The sequence below is a fragment of the Pelophylax lessonae genome (assembly GCF_965119305.1).
Source record: "Pelophylax lessonae genome assembly, chromosome: 4".
NCBI lineage: Eukaryota > Metazoa > Chordata > Amphibia > Anura > Ranidae > Pelophylax > Pelophylax lessonae.
The window spans coordinates 272,310,367-272,331,365 of record NC_138771.1 but is presented as its reverse complement, the minus strand read 5'-3'; the positions used below and the strand labels follow the sequence as shown (position 1 = coordinate 272,331,365).

Here is a 20,999-nt window from a genome sequence, read left to right as displayed (position 1 = left end):
TTTATCCGTTTTATTTTTCTTTGGATGGGTTGGTGGCCATCACTCATTGCAGTTGATGATGCATGTATATTGGACATGTTTTTTTTTTTCTCTCAAAAAAGGACTTGTTTGGGTGTATTTCTTTTTAAGGTACTTTTAGTTTTCTTGTGAATGAGTAGGGGTACTATGATACAACCACCAGGACATGTTTGTGGGGTAGAGGCCCTTGTGACTATCAACCTAGGGACAAGGTGCTTTGCCAGGGGATCCCTCCTGGCAAGGTATCCTCCATGTTGAGGGCACGTGTCCTGGTGTGGTTCTGAGGAGGATGTGGGCACACTCTCTTGTCTTTCTCTTTCCTAGTCACCCAGGCTGCATGGTCGAATAAGGATCTGGTATGGATTTTGGGGAAGGGGAGACCTCACGCTTTTATTTTATTTTTGTTGGCGGTTTCCACTTAAAATCCAATCCAAGGAAACTCTGTATGTACTGGCAAATTCAATATTAACGTGTTGTTTCATGTATGAAGTGAATGGTAATTAAGGGTATTTGTGATAGACTTAAAGGGTAACTCCGTTTGTTGAAAAAATAAATACCGTATACTGTATATATCTTTTTGTCGATTTAACATTAAAAAAAATCTTGTAGCCAGTTATAATTTTCTATACCTGATAAACAAAATATCAAATGTTTTATTGTAAATATGGTAACTCGGTAAGTAATGTACCCTGTCTAAATACAAAATGCTCCCAACAGTGTCATTTCCTGCTTATTTTTCTGAACAAAGCCAACCCTTTAATTAAATATATAATCGGTGATGACACTGTTCCCATTCCACTTTATTTGTTCAATTTATAGGTAAAGGTAAAATAAGTGTAGCGCTAAGAAGATATATGCATAAAATCCCAAAACACATTCAAATGAATGAGGAATTAAAATAATATGACACATAGAAATCTCATAACCGGAGTTGAAATCCTTGTGAGAGAATGTCCATAAATAAATGTTCATAAAAGATTGCAGAAATAAAGTCCCACGTGAAGAAGGTGACTTTTTTAAAGTAAATATTGGTGACAATTGTGATATAATCCAACACCCATGTGGTAATAGGAATGCGCTCACCAGAAGCAATGGACCCAAAATTCCATATAGAATATGGGTCATACAAGCAGATTATGGTAATACGTCCTCTCTATCAGCATACAGTTGTCCAATGTACATGCCCGGATGGATGGGGTGGTCCGCAAAGGAACGCCCGAACTTCCCAACCGATGGTGTGTACGTGAAAATGACCAAACGATGCAAACATGGTGTAAAACTGTCTTTAAAATGTATTAAAAAGAAGAAATACACTTACAAGATCATCATGTAGGCAACGCATGTAATGAGGAGATGGCAGTGTGAGGTTCTTGACGCGTTTCATCCAAAAGGATATAATCATAGGAGAATTGCCATGCGTGTGTACCATAATCATACAGGTATATATAGATTAAAACCAGGAACTTGTTTACACAAGGCACTTCCGCCCGCCTGTCCAAAATGGCTGCGGCGTGCGGTCCAAGCCTCCTTATCATACAGGAAATGACCTTCGATTATCTTAACAATATGAGTCATGTTTGGCTAATTAAATCATAAAAATAATCATGTGCTGCAGGACCTACATTTCCCATACATCGATTGTTATTCTTAACCTAACGATAGATGTAACCGCTTGTTACATATTGGCAAGCGCCAATAGTCCAGTGTTTACCCGAAATGGTGTCATGAATTGCGTATTTCCGGAATAGCCGCAAGCTGGAAGTGACGTCCTCACAGGCGTCACTTTTACAGGGCGCTAATATACTGCCTTGGATTCGGCTTGCAGACGTCTCCTCCCCTTCGGGAGGAGTCTTAATCCGGAAACAGCGAAGGTGTCACCATTAGGTTGATTTTATATACTTCCTCCTGAATATATGGGAACCAAACCACTATATCATCCATTTTGATAAGGAGGTTGTCTTAATTGTGGATACAACTTCAAGGCTTCTTTAAACTCATAAAAACAACTATATAAATAGATTTTAATTAAAAATGTAAAACTTGTTTTTTAAAACTTTGCAACAGACAGTTAATTATGCAAATAACTCCTATGCAAAGATTATTTGTTGAATTGCTTTTAGCTTGCAGGTGCTACGTACATGGATATTCACCAGGCTGGAGGAGGAATCCATTTTACAGTGGATCATACAGAAGCTGCTTCAGAGGAAGATCTGTACTGCAGCTTTAAACAGCGCTTACAGCGAATGCTCAGGGCAGGAACTACATTGGTCGAGTGTAAAAGTGGATATGGCTTGAAGCTGGAGACAGAACTGAAGATGCTAAGAGTGATTGAGCGTGCTAACAGGGAAATGGACATTGGCATTTCCTCTACATACTGTGGTGCCCATTCAGTGCCAAAGTAAGATATATTTTATTTGTGTTGGAAGCATTTTAAGAATAACATTCTTATTACACACAGGAATGAAACTGGAAATAATTGTTTGACATATTTTGGCATTTTTAATATAAATATATTTTCAGAAAGTCACTTCACTTTTAAATAGAAGCTCCTTAGAGCAAACCCAGAGTGACTACTCTAGGTGCCTGCATGTCAAGTCGGTACTCCTGTTCAGTGCCCCTAATTTGTGGGCTCCCTAGTTTTCCAAAAATCAACAAACTTTATTATTCCAGAGCCTGGCTCTTCAACCTCCTAAGCCTCATTGTCTGGCTTTGCACCCCCCTCCCCCCACCACCAAGGCCTCACAGTTGGCCTAGCACTGTAGTGGGCATTCTCACTGGTTTGAGGAAAGCGAGCGCAACCATCCAAACAGTAAAACTGGTTATTAATGTGCATATTGGACCATCCAGAGTGCCCTGGCCTGAACCCTCGTTCTGAATAAGAGATTTTCCTAGATGTGCAGGCTACTAACAGTGGCTTTCATACTAATATAGAATAAATTAATTATTCACGTTTGCATTTTTTTAGAGGAAAAAGTGCAGAAACAGCAGCCAAGGACATAATTGAAAATCATCTCCCTGCCCTCAAGCAAATGGCCCTAAATGCAGAAATTCACGTGGACAACATTGATGTCTTCTGTGAAAAAGGAGTGTTTGACCTTGAATCAACGAGGAAAATCCTTCAGGCTGGGAAAGCTATAGGACTGCATTTGAATTTTCATGGGGATGAACTCAACCCTATGAATTCTGCAGAGGTATACATCTTATTAATATTTCTCTGATCCCTTGGGTGTGTTTTTTAGAACTCTTCTGCTATTTTAATCTTTACATTCACACTTTTATTAATTAAAATTTCCAATGTGTCACTGATAAGGCCAATCATGTACAATTTTTATAACCTAAATAATAGTAGCGCAAGATCCAACATAAAATTGTCTCAATAGGAATGTAAAGCAGCAAGTGACCAGTGACCAATATGAACTACTAACATCACTTAAAATCACTGAAAACATCCCATAGTCCTTAAAAGGTGAATAGCAGAAAGTCCACTAACCAGCCGATGAAATCGTGCAATCTACCAGGATCACCTCCTTATCCACCACCAAGTGCCAGGGGTAAAAATAGAAGAAGTGGTAACTCACTAGACCTTATTGCTCATTTGTTCTCACAATTGAGCAAAAATGCATAGGTTTGAACTGGACCAGCAGGAAAACATGACATGTATAGTCCAATATGCTTCAGGTTCGTTATCCACTCCTTTCAGTATACTCCTCATAAGCCGTACAACATGTAAGAATAAAATGCCTCCAATAGTGTAATATGTCTCAAACACATTTATTCAGATATATAAAACAAGTTGCACTCCCATTTCATGGTAAAAAGCTAGGCACAATCATCAGAATAAGGCGATGAGGAAACAGCCGATGTTCGCTGTAAACTGGCTCCACGCCATGTTTTCCTGCTGGTCCAGCAATAAGGTCTGGTGAGTTACCACTTCTTCTTCTGTTTTTACCCCTTGCACTTGGTGGTGGATAAGGAGGTGATCCTGGTAGATTGCACGATTTCATCGGCTGGTTATTGGACTTTCTGCTATTCACCTTTTAAGGACTATGGGACGTTTTCAGTGATTTTAAGTGATTTTAAGTGATGTTAGTAGTTCATATTGGTCACTGGTCACTATTATTTATGTTATATGTTTTGTATCAAATATCTCCGTTATTTGGTTAAGTAGCTGCACCTATCTGTAGTTTTTATAACAGCTATCAGCTGGTTCCTCCTAAGCGCAGAGGTATTTCTACAGTCAGGGTGTGACTTGGAATTTCATTTACATGTACAATTTTTACTGGAGTTAGCTTGTTTGTCAAATAAGTCAGAATTTAGTTGTTCAACCTGCATTAATAAGCAGGCCATAGATGGTTCAAATCTCGGCCGATTCAGCAGGAACCACCCGAGAGTCGAATCATGTATGGGCAGGCTGATCAACATGGGTACAACCGGTCTGTCAGATTATTGCTAGCGGCTAGCAATAATCACTGTGTTCTCCTGGGGGGAGCTTAAGAATACCTGTGGTTGCAGGAAAGAAAATCGCTCCGTCTATGCATGGCTTTAATTTTACTGTGGGCTTGGGCACTGGAAACAAGCTAGCATTAAAGACAGCTGTACCTTTTGGTTGTCCCCCATGGCATGGTCCCAGCTCTCTAAATGCAGCCTACCTGAAGAAATACACTTGTACTCGATCCAGCTATCTTCACTGTGATGGCCATCCTGGAACTGCACAGGTTTGCTTCATCAAGTGTTCTTGAGAGGCTGCCTTGATCCTGCACATGCACGCCGCCATCCCATGAATTCCTATGAGAAGGGACTTGCTCTTCAGGAAAGCTAGAGGCCACCATAAGTCCATCTCCCTATTGGAATGATTAGGGCCTCAAACCATAAAGCGAACCTTTGCCCATCTTCTAATGTCATAATATGCTAGTATTCATCGCAATGAAAGACTTGCCTGAAAACTAAGCCCTCCAGTAGCATGCTGACAGGGCTTACATGTTTGCCCTCTCTCCAGGTTTGTGAGCAGCCCCCATTTGATTGGCAGAGCGGTGATTACGTTACTCCCACGCTGTCCATTAAAAGCGCAGTGCGCCTGCTCTGGTGGTGTCACTGGTGCTGTGAAAGTAAATATTTCCTAAACCGTGCATATTTTGGAGATATTTACTGTACCTACGGGTAAGCCTTGTTACCTGTGGTATCAATTCTAAAAAAAAAAAGCCTTTACTACCACTTTAAGCACCTGACGTCAGTTGACCTAACCTAGATAGCATGGATAATTTGCCACAAATTTTGTCGCAGTGTTGAATTGTAAGTCTGTTAACTTACTACACTTGCAGAGCACTTGAAGCACAAGTTCTAGTTGACACTTTTCCAATTTGTACCAAATTTGCATGTCAAGTCTCTAGCAAGTGCAAGGTTGCAGTGGTAATGGTAAGTCTACAACAAGAGCTTTGCTAGTCTTCAGCATGAAATTGGATGACAATTGGATGACAATTGCACAAAATAACTAGAACTTGCAGCAGATTTGCAGAATGTTTGCAAAGAAAGTTGTTTTGGAGTGATGCAACAAATAACAATAGCTGAGCAAGTCATTTTTAAACTTGCAGAAAATTGCTTTCTGTCTTGCTTGCCATCTGGGAAGTGGGAATCCAGTAGTGTGCTTCTTTCACCTGACAAAGAGAACTACTCAGAAATGCAAACAATCACTCACTATACAGTACATCTAGTGAATGCAGCTAGAGCTCACATCCCGTCACTCTGGAGGCAGACACAGCCTCTGGCTAAGGTCCTGTGGTATGCTAAAGTCAATGACATCCTCCATATAGGAGAACTGCCACCCAAAACAATACCCAGGAAACTTTCAGGGAGTGTTGGAGGCCCTGGAGATAGAGTACTATACCTTCACAGAAGGTCATCTGCAGGCTGTGTCTCAATCTGAGCCTGTTGCCGGCCAAGCTATGTGATAATTGCCTCTCGGTCTATGGATTGTAGGTAGTGCCTGGTCCCTGGAGGGTGACCCTTTTGGCTTTCTTACCTACCCCTCTCCCCCTTTCCCTTCTCTCTCCCCCCCCCCCTCCCCTTCCCATCCCTCTTTCCTCCTCGCCACTTCTTACCCACCCACCCTTCCTTCCTTCCTTCCTTTTAAACTGGCTACTCCCTTTTTACTGACCTTTTTGACCTTTCTGTGATAATGACATGCTATTGCTACACTTAGACTTGAGTTATCTCCATGAAGCTAGATCAAATTTTTCCCCTATCCTTTTATTGTGTTAAATGTGTTTTTATTTATGAAAAGTTTAGATTATTTGCTTTACCTAGGCTAGATTGAACACTGCACATTAGGTATGCCTAGCAACTCTTATGGTGCAGATTTAGGCCTCTTGCACACTACAGTTTGAAAATGCTCAAACGGGAGTATCGTGTGCAAGTTATGCTGCTGCAGTTGAGAGCCTTGGTTTGCTTTTCTTTTCTTCTTGATCGGTTCCACATCCTGTAGGACTATTCCTTCAAAAGCTTATCTATGTTGGCCCCTTGTAACATTGACACGATGGTTATGGCTTCTACAAGTAATGTTTTTGGCTATTGTCTACCATGTTCTTGTCAAACCCTATGCATGTATAGCCATCAATAAAGATGTTTAAAAAAAAAAAAAAAAAGTGGCATCCGCAAACCACACTGCTACACTTCCATTTCACTTGTTATAAATCGGAGAAAGGAGATTCAAATTTTCAAGGATGCATCCATAGCACCTACCTCAGGGAGACAGACTCTTGTAATTGAACTTATGTTGGGTTTCTGTTTGGCAAAGCAAAGTTTCCACCTAAGCCTGAGCAGACAATTCCTAGGTTTTAACTTTGTTGGACTGTTTCAAACTGTGGAAATAGCAGGTAGATGACATCAAATTCTACACAGACAGCAAGGTTGTTCTGGGCTACATATACAACCAGCCAGAATCCCTTTTCTGTCTGTCAGCAATTGAGTAGAAAGGAAATCATCCAAGTCTGAATAATGGCATTATGTTCCAATGAACATTAATCCTGCAGATCTTGCCAGCAGCCAGTGTCCACGAGTGTCTTTGCAGATTCTTCATGGTACACAAGTCCAGAGTTCTTTTTGGATCATGCAGAAGGAATTACCACTGACTTCTTCAGTCTCCTAGGCCCTAACAAGGACCCATCGATCCATCCAGAAGTCAATCCAAGTCTACAGGTTGGACACTTTTTCCTGTGCAAAGACCAGCATGCTGAAGGAACAGTCTTGCCCCCCTCGCTCTTAGTGATGATGGTAAAGGTAGAGGTCAGGGTCACAAGGCAAGGTACTGTAAAAGCTTTAATTAGACCTATCGCCAAACTTGAATTGCTCTATCCTTTTGGGGACTGAACTTTATGCACTTGATGGATAGGTTTCTGACACTCAGTAGATGAATGTGTCAAAACATTCAGCTAAATTTACCAGTTGGTCCATATGAAAATTCTTGCTTTAATAGTGTCTTAAGCTATTGTGGCATTTAATGCCTATTTCTTCTCATTTTGTCTTTTAGGTTTTCAGGACATCAACCGCAAATTGCACTTTTGTTCATTTTCATTTTCACAATTACCATTCTGCAATTTTAATATAGTGGTATCTAACTATACTGGACCAGGAGTGTGCTGCCTCCGCAGTATGTAGGAAATGCAGCTGCATCTACATGTATAGCCTATGTTGATCTCTTGCTAAATAGGAGCTCCAAGCTCCCCCACAAAATGTAAAAGTCAGCAGCTACAAAAACTGTGGGTACTGACTTTTAATATAAGGACACTTACCTGTCCAGGGATCCCGCAATTTCCTTGCCCGAGCCGATTCAGGTGCAGACGCCAGCATCATAAGTAAGGGAAACGGCAGTACTTTAGAATACTGTGCACAAAAGTGGCAACTGCCCCAACCTATAATTAGCCCTTGCCATAAGGTGCACAAGGAAGTGCAACACACATCACAAACGTTTGCGTTTTGCAAACAAAACCGTCTGTTTTTAACGTGAATTGTTAGACTGGGTCAATTTGGTTGTTTTGCAGGCTAGCTGGTAAGTGTGCTGGGAAATCTTTGTTTGTGATGAGTACTACAGCATACATCTGTGTGAAAGCTGTGTTTCCTTGCGCAGGGATATGTCCCCAAGCAGGCAGCAGTCCCTTTTATGTCAATTGGGACACCGTGGCTCACCTACTCATTCACAAAAAATAAAATAAACTTTTATTACCTTCTGATTTTACTATCTTTTTTTGTTTTTTTTGTGCTGTGCAAGTTATAAGTTAAATAAAACTATCCATACACTAGGGTTTAGGTTAATTTGCAAATGATTCAGAACTAAAAGCCTAGTGATATGAGGCATGGGACCCAAGCACCCCAGAGATTTTCAGATGTAGTCAGTACTACCAAGGGCCATGGATAGGGTCACAACTTTAGGTGAGGTAGTTCAACACCCAGAAGCATGGCTCCATTAGTTCAACAGGGGGTCCAGGCAGCTAACAGGCAGAAGGAAGGGAAACCTGGACAGAAGGGATGCTGGGAGTGGCATTTACCGTAACCAATCTTTTGTAGTAGTGTAGTGCTGCAGGGGGGAGGGGGGAACTACAGAGGGTTGGTTCCAATAAATGCGGACCCACCCCCTCCCACGCCACCCCTCTTGTCCACGTTCTCCTTCCTTCTGCTGCCAAGGCTCCCTGTGTGCTTGGTATCGATCTCTCACTGTGTTCATTTACTGTATAGCTGAAGCATAGTAAACTGTTTCCTTCCCCATTCCCCTAAATAATAAAGTGCACTTTAACATTTCCCATTGTTCCCTATAACACAGCAGAGCTTCACTTATTGAGTTCAAATCCACTTTATTAAAAAAAATCAGAAAGAAAAATGTAAATTAAAGGTCACAGTTGGCATTTGCAATCTACATTCTTTGTGAAAACAGAACATTGGATGAATATTCGTAAATCCTCATGGATCTTCATTAGTTTGACCATTTTTCTTTTTCTTATATATTTAAGCTGGGCGCAGAATTAGGAGCACATGCTGTGAGTCACCTAGAAGAAATAAGTGATGAAGGGATCACTGCAATGGCTGCAGCCAAGTGTTCTGCCATTTTGTTGCCAACAACTGCCTACATTCTAAGGTAATATGTTTTTTTAGTCAAGTCAAGAATCAGCTATACTTTGTAAACCATTGTCTTATATATGACCTGTTGCATAGTTGTCTGCTAACAGAGTATTGGGTACGTCAACAGTTTGGATGCTACACATCTATATCTAATACTGGTATCCCTCTAGTAGTTTTCTTTCATTGCTTTAAGCTAAGAACATTTGGGTCAATCTAAATCTCTCAGCAAGTTCAGAAATAAAGTGCATAAGGGGAGTGTCAATGGGTTTTGGGCCTGTGTCGATTAGATCAGTATAGGATGTTTCTGAGATTATTCAGAATCAAACTGATATATTTGACCTGTTGGTGACCTTCTTCTGACCTGCATGCGATCTGTTTTAAGTGGATTTTGCATTTCAATTGATTTGTATGGGAATGCAAAAGCTATTTAATGGGAACAAAAGCCCAACGTCATACGTCCTTAACCACTTCACCCCAGAAGGATTTGCCCCCTTCCTGACCAGGCCCTATTTTACGATTTGGCACTGCATTATTTTACCGGACAATTGCTGGGTCCTGCGACGCTGTACTCAATTAAAATTGGTGTCCTCTTTTTCGCCACAAATAGAGCTTTCTTTTGGTGGTATTTGATCACCTTTATGATTTTTTTTTTTTAATATATTTCACATTCTGCTATATGACATTCCCAAAAAAGAAAATTTTAAATATCAAAATTTTTTAACATTTTAGGCCAATTTGTTTTCTGCTACATATTTTTGGTGAGAAAAATCGCAATAAGTGTATTTTTATTGGTTTGCGCAAAAGTTTATCGCGTCTACTAACTACGGGAAAGATTTATGTCATTTTTGTTGTTTTTTGTTTTTCTTTACTAATAATGGCGGTGATCTGCGATTTTTGTTCTTTTTTTTTTTTTTTTTTGCGGGACTGCGACATTGCGGCGGACAGATCAGACCCCTAACTGACATTTTTGACACTTTTGGGGGGGACCAGTGACATTACTACAGTAATCAGTGCTAAAAATAAAAATATGCACTGTTACTGTAATAATGACACTGGCAGGGAAGGGGTTAATACTGGGGGTGATTAAGGGGTTAAATGTATGCCTAATGCTTAGTGTTTGTGTGTGTGTGTGTTGGGGGGGGGGTTCTGTGACAGGCACAGAGATCGCAGTTTCAGCATAGCAGCAAGTAGGTGGGTCTTCTCTCCGTTTTTCAGACGATCACGGGAGGGCAGCGGCAATCATCGCTGCTCCTCCCTCAGCCCGCCTCCCGCTGTGTTGCCGCCGGAACCACACGCACTCCAGTCACGTAGTACTACGTGACTGGACGCAGCCGAGCCGCCCTGCCACAGTAAAAAGCCGGCGGGCGATCGGCAAGTGGTTAAAGTGATACTAAAGGTTTTTTTTTTCTTTAAAAATAACAAACCTGTTATACTTGCCTGCGCTGTGCAGTGTTTTTGCACAGAGCAGCCCGGATCTTCCTCTTCTCAGGTTCCTTGCCGGCTCTCTTGGCCCCTCCCTCCTGTCGAGTGCCCCCACAGCAAGCAGCTTGCTGTGGGGGGCGCACCGAGCCGTTGCTCTGTGTCCATTCAGACATGGAGCTGTGGTTTGGCCCCACCCCCTCCCTCTCCTTTAATTGACAGCAGCGGGAGCCAATGGCAGGGCTCAGGTAGATGTTAGGGGGCTGAGGGGGGTTGCTACACACATTGAATGCATTAAGATGAAAAACCTTCTGTCTTTTGGAATCCTTTTTAAGGTGTATTTCAATGCCAAACCTCAAGTGTCCCCAACAGGTCATGTTTTTCAGGATTTCTTTTAGAGAAAACAGATGTGGCTGGATTCATATTTTTTTTTTTTGCCAATCCATTCGCCCATCTATCCATGCAGGATTTGTCATCTTTTAAATGCTGATTTAGACCTCTTGAGTTGTGGGGTCTAAGGATCTGGTAAGCGGCATTATAATCACTTAGGTGGTTAGTGCACAGCAGCTGCATGAAGGCTTTTTTTTTTTTTGCACACTTTTAGTGAACTTTGATGTTTTGTTGGTATGACTTTATTATTTTTTAGATTTGTGTGTTCTACACTATATATAAAATTAGAAGTTTTCCTGACACTGCAACGCTCTTTTTCTTTTTCAGTTGTTTTTCGCTATTTATGTGCGAGTACCAGTGAGAGCTGCAGTCAGGTTTCCTACTATCTCCCATTTTAATTTTGATTGATTAATTTGCCAAGCACAGGTTAAGCACAACATAAGCATAGGTGTGCGCAGTCTATTGAATTTGAGGTTCGGGGTGCACACCCTAACACGCATGCCTTTCTCTGCAGCCTCCACTGCACTGGACAGTGAATGAATGGGAAGAGCTCTGTGCTGAGCAGCTTCCTGTTCATTCACAAACGGAAGCATAGTAAATACTTAGTAGGTGTGTTTACTGTGTTCATTTAGAAAAGGAAAGGGACGGCAAATTACATATTGACTAGCCCCTTCCACTGTTCGCCATCCTAAAACATCCTTGCAGCAACCGGGGGGAGAAGAGGAAGGAAGCCAGCCGCATTGCGGGGGACGCAACACAGAGGGGAAGCCCGGGCACTTGTGGAAAATGGCACTGCACAGAGTGATTAGGGTGTGCCCAGGCATGCCTGGAAACCCCCCCCCCCCCCCCCGCGCATGCTTATGAACCTAAGGCACAGTTCATCCTCCTCTGTACCTGCAGATGTCCATCACAGGAGAGAAGAGAAAAAAGTCCTTTCTGCTGTTTTTTTTTTTTTCAGCACTGCTGGGCAGAATTTGAAGTGCCCACCCAGTACTACATTCATTTGTATTTTTTGTAGTCTAAATATTAATGAAAAACTATTTTCCCTCTTTAAGACTCAAACAACCTCGAGCTAGAGACATGCTCAGTGCTGGGGTCATTGTATCTCTTGGAAGTGACTTTAATCCCAATGCATACTGCTTCTCCATGGTAAGTGCTTTTGTGAAATGGCAACTGTTTAGAGTTTTAGAGTGCAAGTTTCATTTGTATTGATAGTTGCAATCTATTTTTGTACCAATATTACAGTTATTGCCCACCAATGGGACCTGCTTAGTGATTTAGACTTTAGCTGAAGTGCAATGTGTTTACACATTTGCTGTTGTAAGCTGTCTAAAAAGTGCTGGAACCAGGTTGTTCAATTGCCAGCAACCAGCAATTTATTGCTGTACATGCAAAATGAGAAACATGTTGAATTTACATCTAACAGAATTAACAAAGCATTTAGTGACTTAACAGGTACGTCACTGGACTTTCGGTGGTTAGACTAGGATGCTTCCTCATCCCGGTATTGTTTTTTTAGTGCAGGCGGTCAGCTCTCTTGTAAAAGCAATCAGAGTGACTAACTAGCCACAGGATTGCTATTTCAAGCAGTGAGAGGGGACATTCCCCTCCCGCCTTCTGTGGCTTTAAAAAAGGAAAATTTAAAGTGCCCCTGTCCCCCTTTGCATCGGTCCCGTACTCAAACAGTGATATTCCCAAACATGTGACGTATTGCCACGAACATCAGGTCATGGGCAGTAATTACAACACTAGACCTCCTCTGTAAATCATCTAAAGTGGTAACCTGTAAAGACTTTTAAAGAGTCACCCATAGTTAATAAAATTTACACCGTTTGTCGCCGTTGCACGAGTGTGCGACATTTTAAAGCGTGACATGTTTGGTATCTATTTATCTGGTGTAACATCTTTTACATTTAAAAAAAAAATGGGTTATGTATTGAGATTTTTAATAAATTTTTAAATAAACAAATAAAACTATTGCAATTACCATTGTGACATAAAAAGTTGCAACACCCACCAATTTATTCGCTAGGGCTCCTGCTTTAAAAAATATATAATGTTTCGGGGTTCTAACTTGTTTACATGTTTTTTTTTTTTTTTGCTAGAAAATTGTAAGAAAAAGGCCTGGAGCTGAAGTGGTTAAACTCTTCCAATAGTGAGGAAAGGAAGCTGGCATAGTATGTAACCGTAATAAGAAAATGGGTTCCGTCATACTTCCCTGTTAGGTTGTTAACCCTTTTTCAATATGGGAAATGGCAATGTGAAGTAAACCACAAAAACTGATGAATTGGATAGAGTGGGTAAAACACCTGTCCCGGACCTTTGGCTAGCTTTGTCCTACAGGGGAGATTTCACTTCCTGTAATCAGAACAGGAAGTGGGAGGAAATCTTTTCTATAGTTAGTAATATCCCCTCTTAGACAATTGTCAGCAGCACCACAAGATTTCTCCTCTACTCTTAGAATGGTGACAGTAGTCGCCAGAAAAAGTATAGATGGGGAAGAAACACAGACCGCAATAAAAACCTGACAGAAGTTCTAACTCTTTCCTGCTGTATCCAAATCGAATACACTATAATTGTATAAGTGTAATTGCGTATTTACAGAAATGCCTTCTAAGGCTGGGTTCACACTAGCTGCGGCCGCAGCTCACAGCAGGGGTTTCTGGTGCATCCCTGTTCTCTGTTTTAGGTCCAAATTTTTGCCTGAATTTGGACCTGAATCGGACCAGGAGACGCACAGGACTCTTCCAGTGCGGACCGCACCCGCCCCGGAGGTGTGTGAACCGGCTTCATTGAGAGCCAGTCACACTCTGCTGTCAAGTGAATTGGATGCGGGGAAACCGCATCCAACTCGCATAAGTGTGAACCCAGCCTAAAGTCTGTTGCTGCTGATTTATGTTATTTGCTGTAGCAGTAGCAAATGAATGAGTGATTTTTTTTTTTTTTTGTTGCTTTCAGCCTATGGTGATGCACCTGGCTTGTGTCAATATGAGGATGTCTTTGAAAGAAGCCCTTGCTGCTTCTACAATTAATGCTGCATACTCCCTGGGAAGATCTCATACACACGGTTCTCTTGAGGTTGGAAAACAAGGCGATGTTATCGTTCTAAATGCCCCAAGGTGCGTTTCAGCTGTCTTACCATATTGATTATCTTACACAGGAATCATTTGACTGTTTAATGAACTCACGGCTACGTTTTCTTTAGGTAGCTTTCACATAATATTCTCACAATTTAATATATCTATAAGCGTGGAAGGGTTTACACAAATATTGGGGTTTTTTAACCGCATTTATTGCTCACAATGTAGATTTATATAATTTGTGGCTATTGAGGAATATATATTCAAGTTTTTATACCTGGAATTTAGCTTTTAGATAAGCTGGAATTTACTTTTAAAAACAACCCTATAATGTAGCATATAGATTAGGTAACCAAAAGGTGAACATTTTGAAGTTAAGTATTATTTCTTTTTAAATCTCTACATTAAAATGCTTTATTGAGGCCAAAATTTATATTTGCCCTTTAGTTTTGACAACCTTTTCCAAAAACAGAACTTCAGATAAAAAGAAAAAAAATGATCATTAAAGTAACAAAACCAGCTTCTGCTGTAATATTCAGCCTTAAGGCCCGTACACACGTACCGATCGTCGGCATACAAACGTCGGTGGACGAAGGATCTGCCGATTGTATGCGTGTTAGTATGGTGCCTCCGACAGATGTCTGCGCACAATCCGCGGACAAAAGTCTTTCTTGCAAACATGAAAATTTTTGTATGCCGACACCAGAACGGACGATTGTTCGCCTGTCAGTACAGAATTCGGCCGACAGACCGCAGATTTGCAAGACTGGGCATGCTCAGAAAATAGAAAACACAGGGAAAGTTAACCATTACATGACATCACTTCTGCAGTCGGCGGACAAAATTCTTGTGCTGTCCTTGTGCTGTCTTTGCACTTTTCAGCAGACACCGACATCCCGGGGAGAAAAGAGGAACATTTGTATGCCGACCATCGGTACGTGTGTACGGGGCTTTAGTCTGAAGATTTCCCATTGCACTACTTTTTTCTGCCGCTAGATGTCCTCCATATGATGCTCAGCATCATTCAATCCATTTTCTTTGAGCCCCTCCAACAGCCTGTAACTGGACAGTGAATTGAGAAGCGGCGCAGTAATGAGCACACCTCCCACTCATTCGTTCATAGGCGTGTGCCTGGGCACGCACTAATTAACATATATGGAGCAGATTCCCCCCTGTTTAGAGACCCCTTATATTTTACCAAAAAATAAAAATTGTACAAAAATAAAAAAAAAATAAAAACTAAGGCAGTCCACTGCCCTACTGACACCATTCTCTGTCCTACTGACACTGTCTTTTGCTCTGCTGACACAGTCAGTATATATACACATGCCAATATGATTTAGCTTAGGGGTGCACACCATAATGCAATAGGCTGTGCACACCTATGCATCTGTTACTTTGCTTCCTCCCCCCCTATTACCATGCTCTTTGTCAGCACATGAACTGTTTGGCTCTTTGTGCTCAATCTTGCTTTCACACTCCAGCCCTGCTGTACAGGGACTGCAAGCGGCTGATACCAGGTCAAATCCAGGTACTTAGACTTCTTGCAATTAAAATGCCATTTAATAATGTAATAATATGTACAGAGCCGCAAAAATTAGTGTCTTTATAACTCCATAGAGTTAACCTTTTTAAATAACTTGTAGAATATTTTCTTTTTTTCTTTTCAGGTGGGAACATCTGATTTATCAGTTTGGAGGCCATCAGGAGTTAATTGAATATGTGGCCATCAAAGGCAAAATTGTCTACAAAAATGAAAGAGTTCTTGGCCTGTAAGGATCGAATCCAGAATCAAATCCATTTTTTTTTTTTTTTTTTTTGGAAGAAGCTTATTCAGCAGAATAGCCAAGCTGGTAGTGGACCTATATTTGTACAGCTGTCATTATTCTCGCTTAATCTCTTCATGCTCCTGCGGTTCTCTCTATGTAGATAAATACAATAGCTAGTAAATTTTACCTGTTTTAGGTCTGTCACAGGAGTATACTCAGGGGTGTAATTAAACAGCAAATGCTCGCTAAAGGTGTATTACACTTCTTTTCCCTCACTAGGGGTTTTCTGTCGTAGTCAGTAATGACAAATAATGTATAATGTTCTATTAAAGAAAATACACAAAGTTCCAAAAATGTTGTCCAATGATTTATTTCTGAATTTTATCTAGATTTTTTGCACAAGGATGACATCGCTCTTAGCATACTCTAAATGTGTGCACTGAATCTGCCTCACTCTGGATCCATCTGCTTCCTATGTAGAAAAATACCTGCAGAGTGATAAAGGAGAGATCCACTCAAAATGTCTGTGATAAACAAACTTTTATTTAAAAATACAAAGTATTTAGATTAGAGGTTTATTTTTCATTTGAGGATAATGGTCTAAGCCGATGATTTGATCATCAAGTTGATGTTGATGATTGGTTATAACATTGACCATGATTTTGCCATTTTCATTTACAAACTTTAAGCAGATGTAGCTTTTTTTTTTTTTTCCAAAATTTTTTTTTGTTAAAGAACAAGGACATTTCCAGTGCCTAATACATGCAGAAGGACAATAAACCATAAAGTCCACATAAATCCTTATGTAGACAGAAAGTCACATGGTAAATAACAATCCCCACCAGTCGTAGGGAGACAAACTGTAATTGGTAACAACAGAACCCACAAGTGGGTCCGCTGCATGAGATTAGTAACTTGAGACTTGAGGAACATTCTTGGATAAAAAAAAAAAAAAAAGTGATGGGAGTACCTGATAGACTCTCCAGGGAAGTGGTGCAAATAAATGGGATGGGAGTACCTGATAGGACCTCCAGGGAAGTGGTAACAGCTACCACAGAGCTGAAGCCCTCGCAGTAGGGTCAGATTAATTATAATAAGCCTATCTGCCTCCACTGCAAATTCATTATAAATGGAATGACTAAGCATAGAAAGAAACAGAAATAAAAATTAGAAGACCAGAAGTATATAAAAGAGAAAAAAGAAAACAAAAAAACAAAGGGGGGGGGGAATTGGAGGAGGATAGGAATAGGAGGAAAGTGGGAGAGGAGAGGCCCCTTGATTGCTCTGGGTCGATTGCCCCTCTGATAGCCCAACACTGCTGCCCAAAGGGAGGGTGCCAGAGAAGAAAGGGAAAGAGGGGAGGAGGCAGCATTAACCAGACAAAGTAAAGCAAAACTCTGCCATGTGAACTCCTGTATCCAGGGGCAGACTGGCAACTTTCAGCCCAGGGGGCAAGTACAAACTAGAGGCCCATGGTGCAGCGTCTCGGGCCCCATCCCACTCCCCCTCTTCCTGTCGTCCTCCTGACCCTCATTCCAGGCTGAAGCTCCTCTCCCAAAAGTCTCTACTCACCGGCTGAATCCTGGTTCCCAACCTGGCCCATAGGTTGGGGGGAGCTGGGACAGCTTGATTGGGGCTGGCCGGGGGAGGAGAGTGTCCAGTGGGGCATTAAACCAGCCTCTACTCAGACACAATTTACACCATCCAAGCTGGAGGTGTGGGGGGAGGCCTGCGCTCTGTCCTTGTCTTCAACCTGCACTCGGTAGGTCAGCAGCAGGGGCTTTCTCTTCACCAGGAATTCTTTAGGCATGTCTGTAGCAGAAGCGGTGCAGCCCTTTTACAGAGCATCAGAGCAGCCCAGGGGGCAATTTCCCCCCTGCACCCTGGCCCAGTCCTCCCCTGCCTGTATCCCAAGTTCTCAGGGAAAGAGGAGGTCTGAGGATGTGTATCCAGAATTAGATCGAGTCCTTCTACAGCGTGTCATTGAGTCTTGGAAATCATTTGCACACAACAGACAGTTAAGAAGCTGGGCTAATTAGGTGTCAGAAGTTATTGGTCGTTTGAAAACGTTAAGCTAACAGGGCACAGTGTTCTGGAGAGACATGTTCAATATGGATCAATTCTTCCATCTCCTCGATTTTTACATAGGCGGATGAGCCAATCAGGTATATCTTGAACGTGTAGCGTGCCCCAGTGTACTGGAATGCATTATTTCTTGACCATGACCATATGCCCTTGGACTGCCAAAACTGGGGTGCTCTGATATGCAGAGATTGATTTTAACTTCTAATGTCAAAGGCTGGCCCACCCATTTGATTTCCTGCTACAATAATTTGTATTGTAACAAAAAGGAAGCCTAACTGTATACCAACTGTTCACCCATGCAGAGGTAAAACAAATCAAACATAACTTCCAGACATGGGCAAAAAATACATATATGAGCAGGTAATTTTGAAGAATGAGTGACCACTGAGCGACCTAGGGGTGCAAGCCGCAGGTCCACTTATGTTGCCTAGCCCGGAGGGCCTATGGAAGGAGCCCACGTATCAGGTGCACTAATTTGCGTCAAGGAGAAAGGTGCATATAGGTCAGCTGGGCACCCCCAGCCGAGGAGCGGGATGAGTGACTAATAACGAAGGGGGAAAAGGGGGAGCATATCCAGTAAAATTCAGTAGGGAAAAACGCAAAAAATATTATCCTGACGGTATAACTACAAGTCAACAAAAGTTCCCTAGGTCCGGGGACTTGGGGTCACACAATAGTAAGGATGGACCGAAGGCGGGCAAGTTTCCAGCCTCTGCATCAAAAAAGGAAAAGAAGAGAAATGAAAGTGGGAGGATGGAAGAGGAATAAGGAGGAGGGGGAGTGGTCACGCAGGTTGGGGGAACTACATAGTGGACTTTAGGAAAGACCCAAACTTTCCTGATGCAGGGTAGGGAGACCATAAGACCACCAAGGTGACCGCACTTTAAGGAATTTAGAATGAGAATCATAAAGGATGCTAAACCTTTTTTCATTGATCATGAGGTCAGCCAAAATGCTCTTCACCATGGCAAACAGGACAGAGGGTTTCTTCCAGGCTTTAGCAATTGTCCATTTGGAAGAGATGAATAAGTAAGATGCTAACTTTTGTTGGTAAGAAAACAAACACTGTATCGGGTACTGCAGTAAAGCTACCCATTTGATTTCGAACAGATACTGTAGTTATTGTTTACCTAAAAAATTGGACACTTGGGAAAAATCTTATTTAAGATCTGGGATATTTTTTAGGTGCCAATCACTCGAGTCACATGCTAAAATTCAATCAGTTTTTTTTTTATCTCATATTAAAAAATAAGGAAAAAAGATAAGGACATATTAAAAACATATAAATAATTAAGGTTTAAAATTAATCATGTGAATTCATTACAGTTGCTTCTCATGTTGTAGCAATTCCGACATGTTTCACCATTTGCTAGGCTTCCTCAGGAGATGTATGCTACCACACCAAAATTAGCAATGGTTGCATTAACACTGAATGCACAGGTATTGTACAAACCCAGGTTAAAATCCAAATTGTACACCAGGGAGGAGGGAAGAGAAATAGTATCCTTCCCTGTAGGCCAAGGTAAAAGCGGTTGTGCAGTTAGCAGCAGGACGGGTAATCAGACAGGCAAGAGGGCTGTTAATATGGCCTGAACACAGATCAAACAAAAGACTAAAGCTGTAAGACACTCCTTAATTGGAGAGTCCAATCCAAAGGATACCTCCAAGGGGAATAAAGAAACTTGCAATAATACACATCAATGTTGCAAGATTCACTGGCCAAAGACCACGGCCCCCTGCCGACACTACTTTGGTCTTTTGCTTGGTCTGTGTTCAGGCCATATTAACAGCCCTCTTGCCTGTCTGATTTCCCCTCTTGCAGCTAACTGCACAACACTAAATAACCCCAGCTCTTATACAAGAGCTTTATCAAATGTCCTGTTTCTTACTACTTTGGGATGCAGCGCCTCTGGGCTTTTCTCTGATCAACCTATCTTGCTCAATATTGTTTACTGAACCTACCATATTTAATAATAGATATGTGATGGAGGTTGTCAAATAACTTGGCAAGTAAAGATGACTTTTGCATGTTTTTAGTGGGCCAGTGTCACTTGGGGAGAAATTTAAAGATACGTACTGTACAGTTTCAGAGTGCTTTACATTTGTTTTTGTGTATTTTTTTGTATTTTGTATTTTTCTGTATGTTTTTCTGTATTTAGAATGTTTGTTCTGTGTAAAGGTTCTTGAAGAAATAATACAATCCAATTACCAACGATAATTTATTATGTATTCCACTGTGGCCTTGTATGGATCCAGAACCTGAAGCTTAAAGCACTAATCCAGAACTTCTAAAGTAGCTATATATATACAGTGGGTACGGAAAGTATTCAGACCCCCTTAAATTTTTCACTCTTTGTTATATTGCAACCATTTGCTAAAATCATTTAAGTTCATTCTTCTTCCTCATGAATGTACACATAGCACCCCATACTGACAGAAAAACACAGAATTGTTGACATTGTTGCAGATTTATTAAAAAAGAAAAACTGAAATATCACATGGTCCTAAGTATTCAGACCCTTTGCTCAGTATTTAGTTGAAGCCCCCTTTTGATCTAATACAGCCAGGAGTCTTTTTGGGAAAGATGCAACAAGTCTTTCACACCTGGATTTGGGGATCCTCTGCCATTCCTTCTTGCAGATCCTCTCCAGTTCTGTCAGGTTGGATGGTAAATGTGGGTGGACAGCCATTTTTAGGTCTCTCCAGAGATGCTCAATTGGGTTTAAGTCAGGGCTCTGGCTGGGCCATTCAAGAACAGTCACGGAGTTGTTGTGAAGCCACTCCTTCGTTATTTTAGCTGTGTGCTTAGGGTCATTGTCTTGTTGGAAGGTAAACCTTCGGCCCAGTCTGAGGTCCAGAGCACTCTGGAGAAGGTTTTTGTCCAGGATATCCCTGTACTTGGCCGCATTCATCTTTCCCTCGATTGCAACCAGTCGTCCTGTCCCTGCAGCTGAAAAACACCCCCACAGCATGATGCTGCCACCACCATGCTTCACTGTTGGGACTGTATTGGACAGGTGATGAGCAGTGCCTGGTTTTCTCCACACATACCGCTTAGAATTAAGGCCAAAAAGTTCTATTTTGGTCTCATCAGACCAGAGAATCTTATTTCTCACCATCTTGGAGTCCTTCA

The 20,999-nt window shown here is 41.5% G+C and overlaps 1 protein-coding gene across 1 annotated transcript in view; it reads left to right on the top strand.

Moving 5' to 3' along the window:
* Positions 1 to 15,803, top strand: part of AMDHD1 (amidohydrolase domain containing 1) — a 29,214-nt gene extending 13,411 nt beyond the window's left edge. Inside the window, exons 4-9 of the mRNA XM_082254459.1 lie at positions 2,139 to 2,416; positions 2,984 to 3,209; positions 9,015 to 9,139; positions 11,988 to 12,081; positions 13,891 to 14,051; positions 15,683 to 15,803. Of these exons, the coding sequence (XP_082110585.1) occupies positions 2,139 to 2,416; positions 2,984 to 3,209; positions 9,015 to 9,139; positions 11,988 to 12,081; positions 13,891 to 14,051; positions 15,683 to 15,788 (990 nt within the window). The 3' untranslated portion in view covers positions 15,789 to 15,803. The remainder of the gene's footprint in view (positions 1 to 2,138; positions 2,417 to 2,983; positions 3,210 to 9,014; positions 9,140 to 11,987; positions 12,082 to 13,890; positions 14,052 to 15,682) is intronic.
* Positions 15,804 to 20,999: the final 5,196 nt, after the last annotated feature.